Below are 24,258 nucleotides of genomic sequence, written 5' to 3'. Positions count from 1 at the left end.
TTGCAAAGTTAGTGTATCTTGTCTTCGATCTTTTCTTTACAGATTCAGTTCTTGGCAAGTCAAGTTCTTCATGTACATATTCAATAATCCCTGAGACAGTCAATTTATTGTGTTCTATCAGAGGTTCATATGTTACACTGAGATTTGAAGAATTCTTCTAGTTTCTACAATAAATACATATGTATATTAATTCAGCAACAGAACACTTCCTGAGGGTAGCCCATAATTCTTCCCCCAAGATAGATTCTTCCTTTCTTTTGAAGCTGAGAATCGATGCTAACATTGCTGTTTTTTCTCCAAAGGCCCAGGGTTTCCACAGTGAAATTGAAGACTTCCTTTTGGAACTCTCTAGAATGGAGACCCAACTTTCTGCATCTAAACCCACAGGAGGACTTCCTGAAACTGCTAGGGAACAGCTTGACACACATATGGTAATGGAGATTTCTTGATATCAAACATAGGCATCTCGTATTCAGTAACTCCTTTCTAAATTCATGAAAATATATGTATATATGTGTGTACAATATATGTACATATACATTATGTTCATTATGTATGTTCATTAATGATACAGTACAGCTTTGGAAACTGCTGGGAATATGTAGGCTTTTAATTTTTCACTAACGGTAGCCATTAAGAATAACAAAGAATCACTTGGTAAAAATACATTGGTGAGTTGAAAAATCTATTGGCTTAAGAGTATTGAAGATGAGAACATCTAGAAGATGAGTATATAATATAAATGTGATAGTATTTAGGAAATATAATGGGATACTGGTGGAATACAATGAATATCTTGTCTTATGATATCATGCTGAGGGATAGAAAGACAGTACAGAGGGTGGTAAGATGCTTGCTTTGCATGCAGCCAACCCCAGTTCAATTTTTGACATCCTGTCATGTGGTCCCAAAGTACAGAATGAGGAATAATAGCCCCTGAACATGCTAGGCCATAGCCCAAAAATGAAGAAAAAAATATGCCAGGAACAAAAGTTAACATAGTTTTTAGGTAAATCCTTAGCAAAAAGGTTTGGAAACAAATTATTAGAGCCTATTTTTGTCACTACTGATCCCCTACTCTCCCCCTGAAAAAAAAAGGTGACAAAATAATTTTAATATTAAAAGTGATGGGTTCCCCTCAACACCTCAGTTGTTGCAGATCCAGAAGAAATGGTTTTAATCAAGATGAAACATTGCTGGGTCTTTCCAGATTCCTGGTACCTCTTATTTATCATTTGGGGCTTTCGGGGGGTGGTGTTCGTTTGTTTTGACGGAGTATGGGGGCATATCCAGAAGTACTCAGGAATTACTCCTGGCTCTGCACTCAGGGATTACTCCTAGTGGTGCTTTGGGGAGCCATATGAGATGTCAGGGATTAAATCCAGGTCTGGGTGTACAAAACAAGCGCCCTACCTGCTATACTAAATTTGAATATAGGTATCTTCCAGGAAGTAGGGATTATTGATATTTTTTCCTGCCTTTTCTTGTAGGAACTCTATTCACAACTCAAAGCCAAGGAAGAAACTTATAATCAACTGCTGGACAAGGGCAGGCTTATGCTTCTAAGCCGGGACGAATCTGGGTCTGGCTCTAAGACAGAGCAGAGTGTTGCACTCTTAGAGCAGAAGTGGCAAGTGGTCAGCAACAAAATGGAAGAAAGAAAGGTATAACCTCAAAATATAATTATGATTACAACTGTGTTTAAGTAGTTTTCTTGATGATTACTATCTATTTTTTATAGTTGGTTGTTTTTTTGTCCAGAATTGGCTTTGTGCTAATCAAATAATTTTTCCTGTTACTAAATTTGTATTTTTATTCTTGGTTTTTTATTCATTATTCACAGATGCATTGATAGTACTGGTTTCTGTCAATATTTGCTTTTATCCTTTTACGCATCCGCCAATTAAGATATTACCGCCTGTTTGTTCAGTGATGAAACTCCATATCCCACAATCAATCATTGACCTGTAACTCATGCAGGACTAATAATTTGCCCCCAACGAATTTGGTTTCTAAGTATAAGTGAAATACAATATTCAAGGAAATTTACTAACAAGAGATAGATTTTATTATCTCTACCTACTCTTCTCAAACATAAAATTCTTTTGAAGAGAAAAATGATGAGGAACCAAGACATTTGACTCCCAAACATTGAGGTTTTTTTGGGGTTTGTTTTTTTTGGGGGGTTTTGTTTTGTTTTGTTTTTTCTTTTTTGGGTCACACCCAGCGATGCTCAGGGGTTACTCCTGGCTTTGCACTCAGGAATTACCCCTGGCGGTGCTAGGGGGACCATATGGGATGCCGGGGATCAAACCCAGGTCGGCCACGTGCAAGGCAAATGCCCTACCCGCTGTGCTATCGCTCCGGCCCCCCCAAACATTGAGTTTTATGAGAATTTCGGAGTAGAATTCTTTCAATACCTGGCCCTATATTGTCCCACAAGCATCACCAGTTGAGGCCCAAAAAGTAGCAAAGAGTTTCTGTGCTGGGCAGATGTGTTCTGATCAATTGGTCACATTCATTCAACCAACTTCTATAGAGCGTGTATTTACCACGCACTATAATCAATATATAGATGAAGCAATGAGACCTGACTGTGTTATGAAATGACCTGAGCAGAAGGACAGATATTTTGACATGAAAATGAACATTTTGAGAGAAGAATTGGTATGTTGGAATTCTTCTGATTTGGTGTCTCATCGTTTTTCTCTAGGGAAAAAAAAACATCCAGAAGTCCTGAGTATATACTATTTCTTGGACTATTACTTGGACAGGCTAGTTCTATAATTTCTGCACAGTGCAGAATTGACTAAAGAATTTTCTAGGGTCAGAGTGCTAGTACAGTGGGTAGGGTGTTTGTCTTCCACATGGCTGGCCAGGTTCAATTCCTGGTATCCCATATGGTCCCCCAAGCACCGCTAGGAGTAATTTTTGAATGCAGAGCCAGGAGTAAGTCACTGCACATCATCAGGTGTGACCCCCCCTGCAGCCCCCCCCCAAAGAAAAGCAAAAAAAATATTTTTTTCTATAGGTTTTTTCAGTAGTAGAATGAGTTGCCTCTAGAGACAGAACAATTTCTCCAGCTCCCTAACTTCTTTTTTTTTTTTTTTTTTTGCTTTTTGGGTCACACCCGGCGATGCACAGGGGTTACTCCTGGCTCTGCACTCAGGAATTACTTCTGGCGGTGCTCAGGGGACCATATGGGATGCTGGGATTCGAACCCGGGTTGGTGGCGTGCAAGGCAAATACCCTACTCGCTATCGCTCCAGCCCCAAGCTCCCTAACTTCTAAGCATTGTTATGATTTGAGCTTGATTTTCTTTTTCCCACTTGATTAGATTGGGTCTTTATATTTTTATAATGTTCATTATAGTATTGTTTTAGGTTTCTTAAATGTGTGAAAGTAAAAGGGGCTGGAGCGATAGTACAGTGGGTAAGGTGCCTTGCACATGGCCAACCTGGGTTCAATCCCTGGCATCTCTTACGGTCCCTCAAGCACTACCAGGAGTCATTCCTGAACACAGAGCCAGTAGTAAGCCCTGAGCACAGCCAGGTTGGCACCCTCCCCCATAGGAAAAGGAAAAGTGTGAAAGCAAAGAAGAAAGTAAAAATCATATGTAACCCAACTAATAGCAAGTAACACTTTCAGGCTCTGTCATTCTTCTATTTAGACTGGGGGTAAGAGGTAGTCACGCAAATAGATGTGAGAAATAAAGGTCTCTGTCGACTGTAGAATTAAAGCTGGTAGACTGTGGAATTAATGTATTCTCATAGGAAGTAGCACATGCCCTGAATGAGATACTGGTTTTGTGGTTTTGATTTAGATAAAAGTGTATAAAAATTTAAGTCCTGTGTCATATTTTTGCTTAGACTATCATGGCTTCTTTTACTTTTTTATTCTGTTTGTCACTTAAGTTTCAGACTCAGACATTTTCAGGTGTCATTTTCTGAAAACATTTTAAAAGAACACTGTAGCAAACATCATCTATAAACTGCTTTTTAATGGTTGTTGTGATGCCATAAAAAGTACACCGAAGGAAGCTGAGACTTTGCTCAGAGCAGGTTACAGATCTTGCAGCTGTCACCACCAAGGAGTCTGTTCACTTAACACTTGCTGAGTAGTTTTATTCCTGTTCTTTAACATCCAGGAAGTGGGAATAGCTGAGAAAGCAACTTAGCTGCATATTGTCCTCTTTCCTCCCTCATACACAGTTGCTTCATTTTCAGACACTAGCATTAAAATGCTCCCTTCTTAATAAACAAGGCATGTTTGCAGGTTGATTAAATGAGGCTTCATTTTAGAATGCATTTCATTTGGAGTACAATTCATGCTTTTGTCCTTACTGCTGCAGTTCCTTAAATTGGCACTTTTTTCTTTGTCTGTTTTAATTAAAATTCAGTCAAAGCTAGAAGAGGCCCTCAACCTGGCAACAGAGTTCCAGAATTCACTACAAGAATTTATCAACTGGCTCACCCTGGCAGAGCAGAGTTTAAACATCGCTTCTCCTCCCAGCCTGATTCTCAACACTGTCCTTTCCCAGATAGAAGAGCACAAGGTGACTATCACATTATGATTTTGTATTCCTGTTGGATGAACTGAATTAAAAGAAATTCTACTTTCTTTTGTCTTAAGTTTAAAAAGAGCAATATTTTTTTCTCTCAGGTTTTTGCAAATGAAGTAAATGCTCATCGAGACCAAATCATTGAACTTGATCAAACTGGGAATCAGTTAAAGTTCCTTAGTCAAAAACAGGATGTTGTTCTGATCAAGAATTTGTTGGTTAGCGTCCAGTCCCGATGGGAAAAAGTTGTCCAGCGATCTATTGAAAGAGGGAGATCACTGGATGATGCCAGGAAGCGGGCAAAACAAGTGAGTTATAAAAGAAAGATACTAATAGATGAACAGCCTTGGATAGCACGTGTTTGAATCGGTTTGCATAAAAACATCAAATGTGTGCACATTAACTTCTGTTATAACTTAGCTTTTTACGTAATTGTAGTTCCATGAAGCTTGGAAAAAACTGATTGACTGGCTTGAAGATGCAGAGAGTCACCTGGACTCCGAACTGGAGATATCCAATGACCCAGACAAAATCAAACTTCAGCTCTCTAAACACAAGGTAAAGTAGTTTCCATATCTCAGGTGCGAAACTTGGTTTTTACTAACTGAGGCTTGCTAACCAGGGTGTGTATCAAAGAGAGTTTATTGGTATTAAAACTTCAATATGACCATCTTACTGTGACAATTGCTCATTTGAAATAACAGTTCATACAAAGTGCAGAAGTAAGCAGTTACAAATCTGCAGGCCTTTGGGAATTGTCATAGATGACTATATATGGCCTAAACAAAACTTTGTCCACTTCTTATGGATAAGCTATTGTTGACTTTATTTCAAAACTGGCTACAAACATGAAAACTCCAAAACTGGTTTTTGTTCTCGATCAAGATGTCACCTGACGGGAACTGGGGAGATATCTGTATAGCAGGTAGGGCATTTGTCTTGCACAGAGCTGACCTAGGTTTTATCCCCGGCATCCCATATACTCCCCCCAGTACCACCAGGAGTAATTCCTGAGTGCAAAGCCAGAAGTAACCCCTGAGCATCACCGGTGTGGCCCTTACAAAGAAAGATGTTTCCCGACTTTGGGAAGGGGGGCATGGGGAAAGTCAATTTTAACACTTTTTTTCTTTTCCCTTTTGGAAATAGGAGTTTCAGAAAACCCTTGGTGGCAAACAGCCTGTGTATGATACCACAATTAGAACAGGCAGAGCACTGAAAGAAAAGACTTTGCTTCCTGATGACACTCAGAAACTTGACAACTTACTGGGAGAGGTCAGAGACAAATGGGACACTGTTTGTGGCAAGTCTGTGGAGAGGTGAGTATAAGTCTCCCTTTCATAGGTTTGTAGTTGTATCATAGAGCTAAGAGACTGGATTTCACCCAATAGAAATAAAGCAGTGTCTCAATAAGAGGTTTTATAGCATCTTGGTACATCCAGTTAGTTTAATAAAAGCTACAAAATAATTTGAATAAAATGAAGTAAGTTTCTCTCATTTTAAACTTTAAACTTGCTATATTAGATTGAGGCTCATGAAACCAAGCCAACAGTAATAGGAAATTGGGAACTTTAAATATCTGTAAACAACTAGCTTGTAATAGATGAGTGTTGTCATGATGTGTTAGACTCTGCAGAGCCTCTGCAGACACTGCCTCACGCCGCCTTCTTGATACCTAGCCTTTACTGATCATTGTTTTGCATGCCATACAGTTCCTATTTCTCATAAAGACCACTGAATGGGAACTGTTACTCCTTTTATATAGATAAGGAGACAATCAAAGGGGACCAGAGAGATAGAACAGCAGGTAGGGCATTTGCCTTGCATGTGGCTTATGCAGGTTCTATACCCAGTACTCCATCTATTCCTCCAAACCTGCGAGGAGTAAGCCTTGAGCACTGCTAGCTGTGACCCAAAAGTCAAAACAAAACAACAAAAAAGGGAAACAGGTTTCTTCGCTATGTCATGGTCACTCTGCTGCTGAATTGCAGAGCTGGGATTGAAGGGGACTGGTTCTAAAAGTTATACTTTTTACCCACTACATTCCACAAAGTTCTATGGTGTCTATTCTATAGCTGTTCAAATGAAGCTACTGAGGTTTAGAGAGGTAAAGAGACAGCCCAGGATTACAAAACTAGTTTAGAGCTAAGAATTAAACTCTTAACTCTAGACCATTATCCAAGAACCATCATCTCCTGAAGAAGTGGTAAATTAACACAGACCATGGATCATTAGGGTGTGCCCATCTTACTAGCCATTAGCCTCTCAGCTGCCATAAGTGCATCTATTTCTCTCTCCTATACTACCCTTAATCCATTCTGGTTAGTAATTTGAATTTTAAAAAAACTAGGTACCTCTCTTGGTCACTTTAATTTCTAACATGGGAACCTTGTCATGTAGAACCGAGGCAGTGTTCCATTTCAGCAGTCAGAATTGGGACCTATACTGTATTAAGAGATAGTATAGTAGGTAAAGCACATGCCCAAGCTGGGCTCAATCCCTGGCACTCTGTGGTCCACTGACCCACACCAGATGAGACCCCTGAACACAGAAGCCCTAAGCACTGCCAGATGTGTCAGAAAAACAGAACTGGGGCCCATTCATTGAAAACCATCTGTGAAAACAATGATGTTTGTTTGTTCGTGTGTTTCAGGCAGCACAAGTTAGAAGAGGCCCTGCTGTTTTCAGGCCAGTTCATGGATGCTCTGCAGGCTTTGGTCGACTGGCTGTACAAGGTGGAGCCACAGCTGGCTGAGGACCAGCCAGTGCATGGGGACCTTGATTTAGTCATGAACCTCATGGATGCCCACAAGGTGAAGTGTGAAATTGGGGCTGCACAGAGGGCAAATGTGGGGTCAGCTACCTCTGCATGCCTTTGCTCAGGCTGGCCATGTGGGGCCGGAAGGAAATCGGACAGACAGTGTCCCCACTAGTCAGGAGGCGGTCCCTGATCTGAGTGTTTAAACAAACTTGTTGGGATTCTGTGTCAGTCCCAAAGAATTTGCCAACACTGGTTTGATTCAGGTTTGGCAATGTGTAAATTTCACTTTGAGTTCCTCTCAAACGCACCCCCCCCTTTCCTGTTTATGTGTTTTGGTTGAGTCATGAAATGAATTTAACTTCAGAAGACCCTCAAATACCCATTTCCACTAATTCCCAAAATAGAAATGAGTATTTTTTCAACCACTTTTAAACTTAGCAAACCCAACACTATGCACACCAATATTTAGTTTATCCAGAACCTGTCAAACTTCAGCACAGAACATTCAACTCTACCTTGAAATTGTATCAGTCATGTTTATGAGCATGATAGATGTGTTCGTATATATTTCCCATAATTCTGGAAATGCTATAGTAACATTATTCCCACTTATATGTAGGAAAAATGGAGAGGCCCACCGTTCATCTTGTTGGAGCCATTTCTCCTGGTCATTCTTTACATTGTCCTACCTCCCTCTTTTTAAAAGACACATAATAGGAACAATTAAGAAAAATTAAATCAAAGGCTGGAGAAATAATACAGTGGGTAGGGCAATTGCCTTGCACATGGCCAACCTGGGTTCAATCCTTGGCATCCCATATAGCTAGTCCCTCGAGCACTACCAGGAGTGGTTCCTGAGCACAGAACCAAGAAGAAAGCCCGAGTATCGCCAGGTGTGGTCCCCACAAAAAAGAAAAACTGAATCAAATGCTCACTTTCTTTGTGGTTTTACATGTTCTTGGATTCAAATACAGTTCTCAGACGAGCTAATTCTGTTTTCTTTCCTAGGTCTTCCAAAAGGAATTGGGAAAGCGAACAGGAACGGTTCAGGTGCTGAAGCGTTCAGGCCGAGAGCTGGTTGAGAATAGCCGTGATGATACCACTTGGGTGAAAGGTCAGCTTCAGGAACTGAGTACTCGCTGGGATACCGTGTGTAAGCTCTCTGTCTCTAAACAAAGCCGACTGGAGCAGGCCTTAAAACAGGTGAGTGATGCTTACTAGAACAGCAAAGAGTGGATGATTGTAGCAGATTTCTTTGTTAGAGTCAGATCCAGCCAGTCCTGAATTTAACTGTGAAACATATTTTGAATGTCCTACAGGAATTTGCACTCATTTGGATTAGGAAATGACTTCAGTTGGTTTTCCGAGATACACAAATAAAAGATGACCTTGATTTGGTGGGATTGTTAAAGACCTGTGACATAAATAAATTCAGGTCAAACTCCATCTCATGGCATATCCCAGCATATAGGACCTTCACTGCAGAGAGATCTGGGTTCACTCTTTCATACTTGGTTATTTCAGGCAGAAGAGTTTCGGGATACAGTCCATATGCTACTAGAGTGGCTTTCTGAAGCAGAGCAGACTCTTCGCTTTCGAGGAGCACTTCCTGATGACACTGAAGCCCTGCAGTCTCTCATAGACACCCATAAGGTAATCCAGCTCCAGGTAACAGTGACCCATGCTGTGTGAGCTCAAGGAAAGCAGCTTTTGAGTAGAAAATCAGACCTCATGTGAAAAGTAGCAAGATCAAAATGGGCCCAGTTTACTGGTTTAGTAAGAATGAGAGGGAGTTACATTTTTATACCTTAAAGATCATTCATTTGTTTTTACAGAAATACTATACAGGGGCCAGAGCAATAGTTCGGCAGGTAGGGCATTTGCCTTGCATGCAACCAATCCAGGTTTATCACTACCATTATCCCATATGGTCCCCCAAGCACTGCCAGGAGTAATTCCTGAGTGCAGAGGCAGGTGTAACCCCTGAGTGTCCACCAAGTATGACCCAAAAATTTTAATTTTTTAAAAAAAGAAACCACCTATACATTCATTATGAACTTGTTAAACAACACGGTGTTAAGCACAACATGGCTCCAACACACCTTTACTCCTCACCCTAAGCACCTGGTTGCTCTTTTCCTAGATCACCAGCCTTATGCCCTAATCTTTCCTCCTAGAATTGCTTACCATGCTGCAGGATAGACAAGGCAGTCTCTGGCACCTCAGTCCAACTGCCCTAATGAAGTAGGAATGTTTTCTTTTTGAATTTTTGTGTTTCCTTCTGGGATACTTTAATCTTGGTCATTCTGTCACATGAGTTTTATAAGCATCATAATATGCCATGCCTGTCATTTGTCTAAGACAATACTGTTTGCACATATGGGAATGAATAAAATCAGAATTTGGGAGATGTATGCCAGTGATTAAACCCTGAGTTTCTTATATGCTAGGATGTACTCTATCGCTGAGCTACATCTCCAACCCTCAGAATCAGAAGTTTTCTTTAAAAGAGAGAAACTTAATTCAGAATCTAAAATATGCCATGCCTAGCCATTGAAAAAGAGACATACCTGGGTGTCCGTGGACCTTGTTATCCCAACAGAGAAAGGTACTCTTTTTGTCTGACTCGAAGGGAAATGATTCCAGACACACCTGGGTGCAGTCATAGAGGTTTGTGTACCAAAATACTAGGAGGAAAAGATATACTGGAATTATTTTTCCCCTCGCTATAAGTTAAGAAGTGCTACTAGAATAGATTTCTTAAATGTTTATTTTCAAATTCATATTGTTTAGGAATTCATGAAGAAAGTGGAAGAAAAGCGAGTGGATGTTAATGCAGCAGTAGCTATGGGAGAAGTGATCTTGGCTGTCTGCCATCCTGATTGCATTACCACCATCAAACACTGGATCACCATCATTCGAGCCCGCTTTGAAGAGGTGGGTGACTTCCGGGTTTTGGAGAATACATGTACCTGACATTTGAGTTGATAGCACTAAATACTTTCTTTGTTTTCAAATAGAAATCTTTCATTCACCATGAACATGTCCAGAATTAAGTTAGCATTATAGTACTATAATGCTATATATATATATATATATATATATATATATATATATGCTAATAATAGAATAAAAACTATTCTTATTGGATGCAGAAATCTAATCTATAGATTAAACATTATGATGTGTTCTTAGATGTTACTGAGCCCACCCGAGAAATCGGTGATTAACGGGATCTCGTGATTCGTGATTCGTGATGTGTTCGTTATTATTTTCAGTGACTATACTACACATTCTTCTCCCTTTCCTAGGAATCCCCATGTCTACTAGGGCATTCTAGATGTTTGCTTTCAGGAGAGATGATTTCTTATTCCAGCTCCTACTGAGTAAGATTGAAGCTGCTAGACCCTTGGACAGTCTTTCCCATAGAACATCATTGTTAGAATCCATTAAAAAATCCATTAGAGTAAGAACTTGGATAGCAGGAATGTGCTTCACTAAAAGAAGTGATTGAAAAGAAAGATTCTCTTTTCCAGGTCTTGACGTGGGCCAAGCAACACCAGCAGCGTCTTGAAACGGCCCTATCAGAATTGGTGGCTAATGCTGAGCTCCTGGAAGAACTTCTGGCATGGATCCAGTGGGCTGAGACTACCCTCATTCAGCGAGATCAGGAGCCAATTCCTCAGAACATTGACCGAGTTAAAGCCCTTATTGCTGAGCATCAGGTAACTCCACTGCAATATGTTGGCACTGGCATTTCCTGTGTTGCTTCTCGAGCACCCCCACCCTTTTTGTCCTGAGTTTTCAGTGTATATGTGTACTGATTTTCTTTGCCCCATGTATTCTTTCTATGTGTGCACATACGCTTGTGTTGCCAGGGATTGGACCTTGGACCTCATAGGTGCAGAGTGTGTATCCTAACACTGAGCTGCATCTTCAGCCCTGAATATTCATTTCCCAATTGCTGCTCACCATATTCTCACAGATTTATAAGCTTAAAACACACTTATTGTCTTACAGTTTCCATGGAGCAGGCACCTAACTCCACAGGTCCTCCCTTTAGAGTCAGCCATCAGCCCATGGAGGCCATACTCATAACCACCTGGTACTCTCACAACAGAGCAGCTGAAGTCTTCTCATCTGGCAGTAGGAACTCCTGCCAGCTCTGACAGACCTCATGACTGTCCCAGCCTTTACTCAGGTGTTGCCTACATTCAAGGAGAGGGGATTGATTATACAGGGTATGCACACCAGGAATTGAAATCCTGGCACCATCTGAGAAGTCGGCCTCCAATGCTGCATCAGTGATGTTTGAGGACTATGTGGTACTGGGCATCAAACCAGGCCAACCCCTTAACCCCTTGCTATTTCTCCAGCCTGACATACTGTCTTTAAACATTTATATAAGCAATTCGCCTAGCATGTGCGCATTTACCTTTCTTATCAAATATATTGGACACCTTCCCTGCTAAGGTGTTATCTTCCAATACACATCCAGTCCCTCTCCCTTCTTTTATGGCTTCTCTTTCTTCTCTTTAAGTTCCCCATTCTGTTTGCTCTTTCCTTCAGAATGTGTGTACATAATAGTTCCAACATAGTTCCTTAAGAGTTACCGACCACACACCCCTGGCAGGGGCCCTTCTTCCTTTCTCAGCAAACCACTTGTTCCCTGTCTTCTCCAAGTTTCCCAGCCACCCTTGGGCCCCTCTGATCTGGCTACCATTCTCATCAGTTCAGTGACAGCTATCCCAGCTTCATCACTTCATCACTCTGATAAACTCCAACTGATATTTATAATATTTGCCCTGCGACATAGTTGCCTCTTTCTTCTTCCTTTCTCAAAAACTGTTCTTGTAGATAGGTAGCTAGCTCAGTGGACTACTGCATGTACTTAACTGGAACCTTGGTTTAATCCACAGCACTGCTTAGTCATCCTTGCTGCTCCCTCGGCCCTGACCCCCACCCAGGAAATACCCATTTTATTTTTTAATTTAAATGTTAAACGTTTATTTTGTCCATTTTCCTCCCATTTCTTTGACCTTTCCTTCTTAGTCATCTTAGCCTGGTCTTTTATCTACTTGTTTAAGTTGCTCTCTGAAGTGTTGCTGTTGTTTTATAAAGGTCACATCCCGCAGTGCTGGGCAGGGGACTGCAGTTACACAGTGCCAGGGATCAGAGTTAAGCCTTCATATATCAGGCTTTACCTCTTGAGCTCCTAAAATTTTGTTCTTATCTCTGTTATCACACTGCTGCAGTTCTGTCTAGTCCAGTAGCTTCAGCCCCACCTACAAATCAAATACTTCCACCTCTTCAACATCATGGTCTCCTAAAGTTTAGATAAGCTCTAAAGGAGAGACAGCTAGGGCCAGAGACACAGTGCAGCAGATAAGGTGCTTGCCTTGCACACAGCCAACCTGGGTTCAATCCCTGGTATCCCAAATGGTCCCTCAAGTATCAGTGGGTGTAGCTCAAAAAGCAAAATAGTTAAGGAGAGACAGCCTTCAAACTTTACTTTCTTTATCCTTGTCTTCCTGGATGACCCCACTTCTTCCTTTCAAACCTGCCTCCTTTCCCCTTACCCACTAATCACCCAAAATAGAAGCCTGTGATTTGCCTAGGACCCTTCTCTTTCCTAGGACCCCAACTCTAACCAATCGCTAGTTCTTATTTGTCCTCCTTTTAAAATATGTCTTTATCTCTTCTGCCCTTACTCTGGCTCTCACCATGTTTTGCCTCAGTTATTGCAATTTTTTTCTTTTTTTTTAATAATTTTTACATTTTTTCATAAGGTTGTTCACATTAACTGATTACATTCAATATTTCAACACCAATCCCACCACCATTACACTTTCCCACCACCATTATTACTAATTTTCCCACCACCACTGAAGCCTGCCTGCTACAGGCAGATGCTAGATAATTTGCTTTCTATTGCTTATTATCAATATCATGAGAGGTCACATGGTCACAAAAACAGCAGTGCACTCCTGGAATTCTAAAATTGTAAATGATTGGAGACCGGAGACATCTCTGTAGGTAGCTGATCCATTCTGAGATTCATTTGTGCATCTCTGGATCAAGGCCATTGACACATTTATAAGGCACCCGGAGGCAGTTTGTGGACATGACAGCCAGGACTCCACTCTATCCTCACACTTCCATGGGTCTTCCTGCCATCATGCCATCAGCTGGGCTATCCTTACCCCAGTCTCAGTACTCAGCTCCATATCCAATTTCTAGTCAACTCTTTGCCACCTTCAACAGTGAGTGCCTGTCCTAGGTCTTCCTTTGCCACCTTGTGTAATACTCATTGCTCTGATATCTAAGTTTGTTTTTTGCTTTTGGGATCACACCGGGTGATGCACAGGGGTTACTCCTGGCCCCTGCACTAAGGAATTACTCCTGGCAGTGCTTGGGGGACCATATGGGATGCTGGGAATTGAACCTAGGTCAGCCACATGCAAGGCAAACACCCTACCCACTGTGCTATCGCTCCAGCCCTAGTTTTCTTTAGTTGTGCACTTATTAAAGTCAGGGGTCATGCCTTACTCCTTCAGGTCCCCAAATCCTGATAAAGTGACTTGTTCTGTCTTATTTCTTGGAAGGAGATCAGTTGTGTTTAGGTTTCGTCATTTGGTATATCTGTCATGGGCCTGCCTTGGGTAGTAAGAACTTGCCTGATTCTGTCCTAGACCATGAAAAAGCTCAACTCTTCTTCCTATTGCTCCACAGACATTTATGGAGGAGATGACGCGCAAACAGCCTGATGTGGACCGGGTCACCAAGACATACAAAAGGAAAAACATAGAGCCTCCCCATGCACCATTCATCGAGAAGTCCCGCAGTGGAAGCAGTATGTTTCCAGCCCACTCTTTTAGAAGGCTTGGTCTTCTGATTGAAGATGGACACTTTCCAAGTGCCTCTCAGAAATTTTCCACTTTCCACTTTAAAAAAAATACTGACAGACTGTACCCCATTTTCTTGGAATGTTAGGAAATTTCAAAGTGGCAAGGCAAATTCTTTTGCAGTGGCCTTTTCATTGTTTTGTCTGTGCTGCCTATTAACATTTGGTTTCTGCTAATGACGTTATGAATCAGTTCCTACGAACCTTTGCATTATTTGAGTTGACGTTTTCTCAGCAAACTGAGGATAAGATCAAACTAATTAAAGATTGATGAGACCATTTCCTGTTACCTGGGGAAGAGGACCAATAGTTTTGAAAGTGCATGGTCCCATGTCTCAATACTGCCAGGTCCTGTTGTGTTTTTTTACTGACTAGATACCATAGTAACGTTCTCCTAATTTTATACATAGATGACCATTTCTCTTTGTGAACTGAAAAATCCACCTAATTTCATGTTTATATTTCCTTGTAGGGAAGGCCTTGAATCAACCCACACCTCCGCCCATGCCAATCCTTTCACAGTCTGAAGCGAAGAATCCACGGATCAATCAGCTCTCAGCTCGCTGGCAGCAGGTGTGGCTGTTGGCACTGGAACGGCAGCGGAAGCTAAACGATGCCTTGGATAGGTTAGAGGAGGTAATGTTCCACAAACATCTTTCTTTGGGAGGAAGCAACATTTTATTCAAAGATAGTCCTTCTGAGGCATAATCCATAATTCAGATCCCTTAAGAAAAAAGACACATACAAAATCTGCCATAGTAGCTGGAAGCCAGCAACCAACCAGTCCCTGAGGGCCCAGCCTGAGACCCCGTCCTCCTCTGCCTCTGACTATGGTCAGAATCAGGAGCATGACTTTCCAAATCCCTTCCAAGTGTGTTGCTTATTGTAAAATGGTCATTACAGGCCAAAGTAGGATGCTTTCCTTATATGTGGCAGATACAGGCTTGATCCCCAGCGTTCCATATGGTCCCCTGAGTCTAGCCAGGAGTGATACCTGAGCACAGCCAGGGATGGCCCCAAAACAAATAAAATGACCATTGCTATGCTCTTATAATGATATAAGCTATACAATTATAAGAATCTTTGTGATCTGGTTATTCTATGAGTTTTCTCTAGCTCATGAAAAGCAAATCTAATTTGAAGTGTGATTAGTCTAGAAATAATAATACTACCCTTGCTAGTTTCTAGAACAAATCTTTAATGTCATTTATATTTCTTAAATTTGTGCACATCAAAGCAGCTATGCATGGAAGTGAGTGTTCTGTGTTTTTGTTTCTTCTGTAGGTCAGTTAAATCTCAAGCATATTTGGTTTGGGCTTTTTCTTTTTACCCCATTTCTTCTGTCTTTGGAGTTGGAAAGACCAGGGGGGAAAACTGCTACCTGTAGAATTCATGCTGAGTCTGAATCACTGACATAGTCCACAGTAGCTACACACTGCCTTACCTGTTTCAGCAAGCTTCTTTTTATTTGTCAAGGCCAGGCATTTACCACAGAAATCAGACAGCGCCTTTTCAAAGAAACATGCTCACGTGCAGGGTTGGATTCTTTTTTTTTTTTTTTTTTTTTTTTTTTTTTTCTTTTTGGGTCACACCTGGCGATGCACAGGGGTTACTCCTGGCTCTGCACTCAGGAATTACCCCTGGCCGTGCTCAGGGGACCATATGGGATGCTGGGATTTGAACCCGGGTCGGCCGCGTGCAAGGCAAACGCCCTACCCGCTGTGCTATCTCTCCAGCCCCAGGGTTGGATTCTTAATGCTACCAGCCCAAAGTAAAATCTCATTCTAGAAAACATGAGCCTCCTGGAATAGTCCTATATGTGATCATAGTTTCTTTCAAAATCACAATAAGTGAGGAGTGTCGAGGACTGCTCTCCGGGGTGGAATCCATTCCCTTACATGGAAAAGTGCAAAGGGAAAGTAAGGCTGCCTTTCCTCCTTTTGCTCCCTGGGCTCTGTTTTTCCTATGGAAGTTGCTCAGTTTTGATTTCTCCCATTGCTTGTGGGAATTAAACTTGGCTTTAATTGGAGGAGCAGGAACATGACTTCACAAAAGAGGCCACACACTTACCCTTTTGATATGCTTCCCAAAGGCCCACATGGCTTTATTGAACGTCTGGAAGATTTTGTTCTCTGGGCAGATTTAAAGGGCAAAACGATAGGTCTTGTTGACACCTCTGTATTTCTCTGCAGTTGAAGGAATTTGCCAACTTTGACTTTGATGTCTGGAGGAAAAAGTATATGCGTTGGATGAATCACAAAAAATCTCGGGTGATGGATTTCTTCCGGCGAATTGACAAGGACCAAGACGGAAAGATCACACGTCAGGAGTTTATCGATGGCATTCTAGCATCCAGTGAGTGAAGCCATGGTTCCAAACAGGGCACACACTTAGATTCTGTGCACTCACTATGTAGAGAAGCTGGTAAATAGGCCATCTTGATAAATCCTTGATAAATAGGCCCTTTGAGCTAAAAGCTACAGTCTTAGGGAACAAGTAATATAGCTGCTTACCAAAATCAGACTATTTGGGGAAATGGCTCAGAGAACTGAAATACTACATGCTTTGTATGTGGGAATTGTAGATTTGATTCCTGGTACCACGTGGTCCTCATAGTACTACTGGCAGAAAGCCCCAAACACTGAGCTGGGAATAGCCCCTGAGCACTGTCAGATGAGGTGGGGGAGAGGGAGGTGACAAAAACAAAGAAATAACTAAAACTAGCCTATTACTTTGATGGAGAAAAGAACATCATTTTTCTGAGAACTAAAATAACAGGTATCCTTTGAGGTATGTCAGATAAAACATGTTTGAGGTATATATATATGTATAGGAAAGAAAGCTAACTTGTGAGTAGATCCTAAGTAAAATGTTTGCAATACAAGTTCTGGGGCCAGAGAGACAGCTTGATATTCTGAGTACATGTAAAGCATCCTTTACATGCAGGAGCCCAACTTCAATCCCTGTCACTGCTTAACAGCCTCAGGTCATTCAGTGTTGTCTTTTGATGTGCTTTTGTTTTAAAAACACTTTCTAAATTAGATGTTATGTTTTTCAGGGGAAAAACAAGAAAATAAGTTTTTCAGTAGTATTTGTGTAACCCCGAGCAACTATGTAAGCAGTTTTAATGTTCCCAAATGTTCTTTTTCTCTAGAGTTCCCTACCACCAAGCTAGAGATGACTGCTGTTGCAGACATTTTTGACAGAGATGGGGATGGCTACATTGATTACTATGAATTTGTAGCTGCTCTCCATCCCAACAAGGATGCTTATCGACCAACCACAGATGCTGACAAAATTGAGGATGAGGTACAGGAAACATTGTTTGAGTACATTTCTGATCATAGATTCCTACTTTCCTAAGTCTAGTTGGGGTACAGTTATCGTATCAGCAGTGACTTAACCCTTGGGAAATAACTGTTTCTGTATTCTCTTTGGGATCCCTATTTGAATGGTATTGCCTGCCCTAGAGGATCTCAGGCTGTTGAGTCTCTGAGTCAGTCTAAATTAATTCTTTGCTCTGTAAAGTTTACAGAGAACCATTACACATGCATTTTAAGAGTTTATTTATTTTGATTTTTTTTTCTTTTTTGGGTCACACCCAGCGATGCTCAGGAGTCACTCCTGGCTCTGCACTCAGGAACTAATCCTGGCAGTGCTCAGGGGACCTTATGGGATGCTGGGGATCAAATCCAGGTTGGTCGCATACAGGGCAAACGTCCTTCCTGATATACTATCACTCTGGCCCCCTACACGTGTATTCTAATTCAAAGATACCATGTTGCTTAAAGCTGTTCTCTTGTTCCTGATCTTTGTCCCTCAAAATGCAGAGATAGTAGGGCCCAAGTGATGGTACAGCAGGTAGGGCACTTGTAGCCGAGCATGTCGCCAACCTGGATTTGAGCCTGGTGACTTCAAGCACTACCAGGAGTAGCCCCTGAGCATTGCCTGGTATGGTCAGAACAACAGGGGGAAAGGGAGGAAATCCAAGGGATATTGTACTCAGATATAAAAATTAAGGAATGAAATGTGTATTGTTTAAGATAGTGTGTTTCCATCAGACTTTCTCTTCAAATAATCACATTGAGGGGCTGAAGCGATAGCATAGCAGGTAGGGCGTTTGCCTTGCACGCGGCCGACCTGGGTTCGATTCCCAGCATCCCGTATGGTCCCCCAAGCACCACCAGGAGTAACTCCTGAATGCATGAGCCAGGAGTAACCTCTGTGCATCGCCAGGTGTGACCCAAAAACCAAAGAAAGAAAAATCACATTGAAAATGGTAAATTCATCAGTAGCTTTGAGATTCCTGGACCTGTTAATTCTAGTATGGGAAAGCAGTGAGCAGGTCTTAGGTACACTGAAACACCCCAGGGTTAATTTCCAGGAAATTTAGGACTTTTAGCTTGAACTTCAGACTCATTCACAATTAGCTTTCTTTGACAGTTGATTTTGATGAGTTACATTAGCACCTGTCCCTGAAGGAATTTTGAGTGTGACAATGTTCAGTGGGTAAAGTGCTTGCTTTGCATACGGCTGACCCTGGTTTGATCCTCAGCATCCATATGGTCCCCTGAGTCCGCCAGGAGTGACCCCTGAGCACTGCAGGGTGTAGCCCCAAAATGAAAAAAGTATTTCATAGTTAACTTTGGAATTTATTTCATACGTCACTCTCGGTATCTCAAAAATACCAGTAAGAACAGCATGTTTTAATTCAGAACAGAAGATAAATGCATGTGTCAAAAGCTTCTAATGTCTAAAAGTTATATAATGAAAAGCTTTCTCTGTTTTCCTGTAAAAATCTTTTTTTCTCGGGGCTGGAGTGATAGCACAGCGGGTAGGGCGTTTACCTTGCACGCGGCCGACCCGGGTTCGAATCCCAGCATCCCATATGGTCCCCTGAGCACCGCCAGGGGTAATTCCTGAGTGCATGAGCCAGGAATGACCCCTGTGCATTGCCGGGTGTGACCCAAAAAAAGCAAAAAAAAATAAAAAATAAATAAAAATCTTTTTTTCTCAAGAGAGGAATCATGCTTCCCTACTCACACATTTTCACTGTTTACAACCAATAGGTCACAAGACAAGTGGCTCAATGCAAATGTGCAAAAAGGTTTCAAGTGGAGCAGATTGGAGAAAATAAATACCGGGTAAGGAATAGAAAATGAGTTTTTCGTGGTGGTCTTCCTCACAGGTGACCCTTACAGGTAAAAGAAAACTGAAGAAGCCAACTCTCCAATTCCGCCTTCATTCTGCCACTGCTTCAAGGACCGAGGCTGTTGAGGCTGAATTTTCCAGCCCTCCTCTCTACAGATGCCAAACAACAAACTAAGAATAGTGCTCCCCCATCCCCATAGTCTGGTCCGAAAAACAATGCCATATCTAGATGACTGTAGTCTCTTCTTAACTTCTAGCACAGCTGGTCATTGTGAGCCTAAGTCACTCCCAGGCATAGAGAAGATTGCTGGAATTGTGTCAAGACCTAGAGGTCCTGAGCTTCCTCTGACCTAGGCTACGGTCTGGGCCTGGATACCTGGGGTGATGCCACTCAGTAATTTTCCCTGGAGTTTCTTGAGGCCAGCACAGGGAACTGTACTAGGTTAGCTCTGGGGTAGGGGAACATGCTTAGGGCATAATAGGGTCTGAAAAAGAGTTTATATTCAGCAGCTAAACTTATCCTAAAGTATATTTAGGATTTCCTAAAGACCTAAGGAAAATCTAGGATTGAAAAGAAAGATTTAAAAAAAATAATGTCCAACTGCACTGTTATGTGTATAAACAAGAAACAAGAAAACCCATGTTAGGGAGTACACCAGAAGTGCTTTCAGGACACAGCAAAGGCACACTTTGCTGCTGTTGCTTAAGAATGCAGGATGAGGGGCCAAAGTGATAGTACTGTGCGTAGGGTATTTCTTGTACACAGCTGGCCTGGGTTGATTCCCGGCATCCCATATGGTCCCCTGAGCACTGCCAGGTGTTATCCTGAATACAGGGCCAGATATAACCCTTAAGCATGCCAGGTGTGGCCCATAAACAAACAAAAAAATTGTACGATGACTCTAACCTGGTCCAACATAGGATATTTAGATAATCAAGTTCCAAATAATGTTTTGCTTCTTAGATTTTGTTTTCTTGTTGCTTTTTAAAATTCCTATGAGAGGGATTAGTTAGCAGGGCAGAAAAGAGAAGAAAAGTTAGGTCTTCATTTATAAAATCACGTTCCCATGTTAAGAGCTTAATAGAGTAGTCAGTATGTGTCACCATGCTTGAAGACTGGTAACATAAATGCATAATTTTCATTTTTTAGCATTAATTTGACAAAATGTTCTTTTTCTCTCTCTTGTCTCCTTCATCCTTTCTTATTACTGTCTATAGTTCTTCCTCGGCAACCAGGTACAGTGTGACTTGAAACATTCCCCTTCTCGGTGGAAATGGTCTGTGTAGCTAATGCTGCTGTTCTGTGCTCTGGGGAAAGGACATCATCTGAAGCATGCATGGGTCACATCTGGTTATGTTACCAAGTGGAGAGATGGCCATTTGGACTAGCATTATAAAGCTATCTTAGCAGAAGAAGGACAAAAGATTTTGTTTTGTTATTTTAAGGAGATGAAATTTTTCGTTCAAAATTATATGGCTAAACATAGTGATATCAAGCTGGATTGAGTTATAAGCAATATGAAACAGGGGAAGTGGAAGTTCTGCTTATCAATCCATCCCACTGCTCAACAGAACTTGGACTTAGGCTTCCTGTTAGAAGTCAGGATAGCAGATTGTGCAGTTTATGATTTATACCAAAACCTTTTAATAGTCAACACAAATATTATGCATTAGTCACAAGTTCTATATGTATGAATACTAAATACACTATTAATATATATAGCAACTTGTATTTATATTTTATAATTATGACTTGATTTATAATTATAAGATACCTGATAAGTATAGTGTAGGACTCAACATTGGCTATAGGCTTAAATTTGCTGTCCATGCCAGCCAGCTAATTGTAGTGGGATTCAACCAGACATGTAAAAAAGGATTGAATGCTTTTGACTCCACTTGGTAACACTAACCTTTTAGATCTTTTTGAGGGTTCTGGGGTCCTATGTCTTCAGATGGAAGGAAGTTGCATGAATAAAATCTGTTATGACTCATAAGAGTTTATTTTCACTCAGTTCCAGTCACTCAGTTATCACTAACTGCAGTAACATTCTGGGTCAGTGGGAAAGAGATTAAAGACAAAAAACAGTGAAACATGCTTTTAAAATATCATTGCATGAGGGTGCCCAGTAATACCTACAGGAAATGCCTTTTGACTGATGTCTTCATGAGGGCATCAGAGCTCATTGGGTTTTGTTTGTTTTTATTTGGGATTTTTGGTTTTTGGTTTTTTTTTTACTGCCTGGGGCTAAACGTTCACCAAGGCCTCATATATGTAAGGCAAGTAAGTTTTCTGCACCTCAGGTACATTTCCTGCCTGGCCTTTGAAGAGGTGCTGACATCCTCCTCTTGTGCTCCATTGATAAGCAGTGTCAGATGAATTCGTTCCAGTGTTGGGAATAGAAGCTTGTTTTAGGGCCAGAGAGAGAGAGAGAGTATAGCACATAAGGCACCTGCCTTGCACACAGCTGGCCCAAATATCATCCCCACCTTTGGTCCCTAGAGCACCACTAGAAGTAAGCCCTGAGCATAGCTGGGTGTGACCTCTGAAAAGTTAAGAAGTTCCTTTTACATAGGAGGCATCCAGGGCCTAAAGGACCACATGCCTGCCATTTCTCTATAGCTCATGTCTGAGCTGTTGTAAGAACCAAGGCTGCTGTGATTTTCTGTAGGAAGAAGAAACAGACGTGACACTATTGTCCTTAGGACTCTTTACTGAGGTTTCTGCCTTACTGACAACCCAGCTCTGCCAAGTTTGCTCATGCCCCCATTTTTAGAGATACTGTCACCCCTTCCACCACACCTTAGTCTGACCTCAACTTCCTTTGCCACTTTGGCTCCTGGTTTGGACCAAACCTCCCTCTCCCCATAGCTCACCAGAAACAAGTCTCTCAGAGAGAACTTTAGTAAGAAATTCAGAAGGAAGAAATAATAATAAATGAAGTAATTCAGTCTAAAAGCTAATGAATCATAGATTACAGTAATGGAAGTTTATAGTACATCTTGAAGTTTTGGGTGATGATATGGGCCCTTTTTTTCCTTTCTCTCGTTGCTCCATAAAAAACCCCTAATAGTATGTGGCCCATCACTGCCATTAACTCTGCCCTTAAAGATCCTTGATTCCACCCTAGGAATATCCTCCTCGTCACTCACAGAAACCAGCATCTGAGAGTGACTACCTCAGAGGCCAAAGGGGCAGCTTCCTTCCCAGGACAGGACGTTTCTTCTCTCACACCTCTGGATCCCCACTTCAGTGCTCTTTATTCCACGCGGTGCTTTTGCTATAGCCACTTCAATAGAAACTTAACAACTATATGAGATGAAAGATCTAGATCTGTTTTACTTTCAAAGTAAAGAATTGGGGAGGGGATGATATTTTTCAGCCACCTTGCCTACATAAAAAATACACTTGAGTCAATGCCAAATGATATGCAGAATTACCACAAATACATTAATTTTGAAGGAGGTTGGTTATATGTCTTCAGACACCCTTTCTGGCATTTTCAATTTTTATGCCTTGTTTCAAAGTTATACTTCTCCCTTTGTAACTTTGAAAATCCTAATTATGTGATTAAATAGTGCTTTTCTCTTCCCCCTCTCTCGCAAACATTATCCTTGAATCAAATTTTAGAAATTCTGTTTCTCCAAATGTTTGATTATTTTTTTCTGATCTCTTCATGATTCTTTTTTGTTACCCATGCTCTATTTTGGAAAAAACGTATTTCATATAATGGGAAACTATAGATATTAGCAGAGATGAGAAATGGGAATGTTAAGGCAAAGGAGAAGTTAATAACAAAAGTTGCCTTAACATCGAAAGATGATTGTTGAATACTATGTTTAATCAGTATTGTAAATTAAAACTTTAATTCTTTCACCAAAATTTTAGCATGTGTTACCTAATCATTTGTCTAGCTAAAAAAAAAAAATTCTGCTGGTGTTATCACAATTAGGGAATACTAAGGATTTCTTTCTGAAAATCTGATGTGGAAAATCAAATATTCTTCTAAGCTTATAAGAGTAATGATGCTTTGCACGGGTTTAAGCTTGGAATGTTACTCCTATGTTTCATTTTTATTTTTGAGCATACTGTATTCAGAAATTGACATCAGTCTTATATTTGCCTTTTCTTTTATGAAACAAACTAGCATAACAACAAGAACTATGGGTTTCAATTGGGAAAGCCTTAATGGTTCTATCTGGCCTACATCCTATGCTTTTGATGTGGCCATCAAAGAGTAGCTTCATCCCAGTGGAAAGCAAGACACTGGTTTTTAGCTTGATATTTTGATTTTTCCATATTTTAAGTTCTTTGTGAACAAATGCAGATTGAAGATAAAAGTTCTCCCCAGACTACCACATTGTCATTCCCTCTGAATACAGTCTGCTCTCAGCGTCTGCCTGCTCTAAGGCATCCTCACTCATCAGTCTCCCTTGGTCCTGCAGTTCGGGGACTCCCAGCAGCTGCGGCTGGTCCGCATCCTGCGCAGCACAGTGATGGTTCGAGTCGGTGGAGGATGGATGGCCCTGGATGAATTTTTAGTGAAAAATGACCCCTGCCGAGGTAAGGAACGATAGAGTATGTGTTCCATGGTGGATACACCCTCACCATTGCTCTTTAATGCCACAGAGAGTGGTGGTGGTGGGGTCTGCTGTTCATTTAAGATGCTCAGATGTCCCATTAGCCAAATTAGATCTTGGGTACCAGCAAGAAAACTCGGGAAAGGTTTGTGCTATTAGGGAAGACAAACTTAGGGGAATGCTGCGGGGAAAATAGGGAAGTCACAGTGTCATTGAATGTTTTGTGTTTGAGGTATTAGAAAGGGACCCAAGAAACCCTTTAGGTTTCCAGTCGGTGCTCGGGGTCTCTTTAGACACTGTCCC

At 41.3% G+C, this 24,258-nt stretch overlaps 1 protein-coding gene across 22 annotated transcripts in view; it reads left to right on the top strand.

Moving 5' to 3' along the window:
* The window catches only part of MACF1 (microtubule actin crosslinking factor 1), a 411,553-nt gene that overhangs the window by 375,299 nt on the left and 11,996 nt on the right, over positions 1–24,258 (top strand). For 15 of the 22 annotated variants that reach the window (XM_055137709.1, XM_055137708.1, XM_055137706.1 and 12 more), the window contains 18 exons: positions 303–431; positions 1,491–1,664; positions 4,400–4,555; positions 4,663–4,869; positions 5,000–5,119; positions 5,708–5,877; positions 7,212–7,371; positions 8,328–8,522; positions 8,844–8,972; positions 10,113–10,256; positions 10,856–11,044; positions 14,052–14,172; positions 14,696–14,859; positions 16,416–16,578; positions 17,378–17,532; positions 19,293–19,367; positions 20,593–20,610; positions 23,821–23,938. In XM_055137709.1, the coding sequence (XP_054993684.1) occupies positions 303–431; positions 1,491–1,664; positions 4,400–4,555; positions 4,663–4,869; positions 5,000–5,119; positions 5,708–5,877; positions 7,212–7,371; positions 8,328–8,522; positions 8,844–8,972; positions 10,113–10,256; positions 10,856–11,044; positions 14,052–14,172; positions 14,696–14,859; positions 16,416–16,578; positions 17,378–17,532; positions 19,293–19,367; positions 20,593–20,610; positions 23,821–23,938 (2,587 nt within the window). The remainder of the gene's footprint in view (positions 1–302; positions 432–1,490; positions 1,665–4,399; positions 4,556–4,662; positions 4,870–4,999; positions 5,120–5,707; positions 5,878–7,211; positions 7,372–8,327; positions 8,523–8,843; positions 8,973–10,112; positions 10,257–10,855; positions 11,045–14,051; positions 14,173–14,695; positions 14,860–16,415; positions 16,579–17,377; positions 17,533–19,292; positions 19,368–20,592; positions 20,611–23,820; positions 23,939–24,258) is intronic. The other 7 variants (XM_055137715.1, XM_055137717.1, XM_055137716.1 and 4 more) reach the window with 1 other exon arrangement.

Source organism: Sorex araneus, chromosome 5 (genome assembly GCF_027595985.1).
Source record: "Sorex araneus isolate mSorAra2 chromosome 5, mSorAra2.pri, whole genome shotgun sequence".
NCBI lineage: Eukaryota > Metazoa > Chordata > Mammalia > Eulipotyphla > Soricidae > Sorex > Sorex araneus.
The sequence above is the reverse complement of the archived record's forward strand: the minus strand, read 5'-3'. Positions and strand labels throughout refer to the sequence as shown.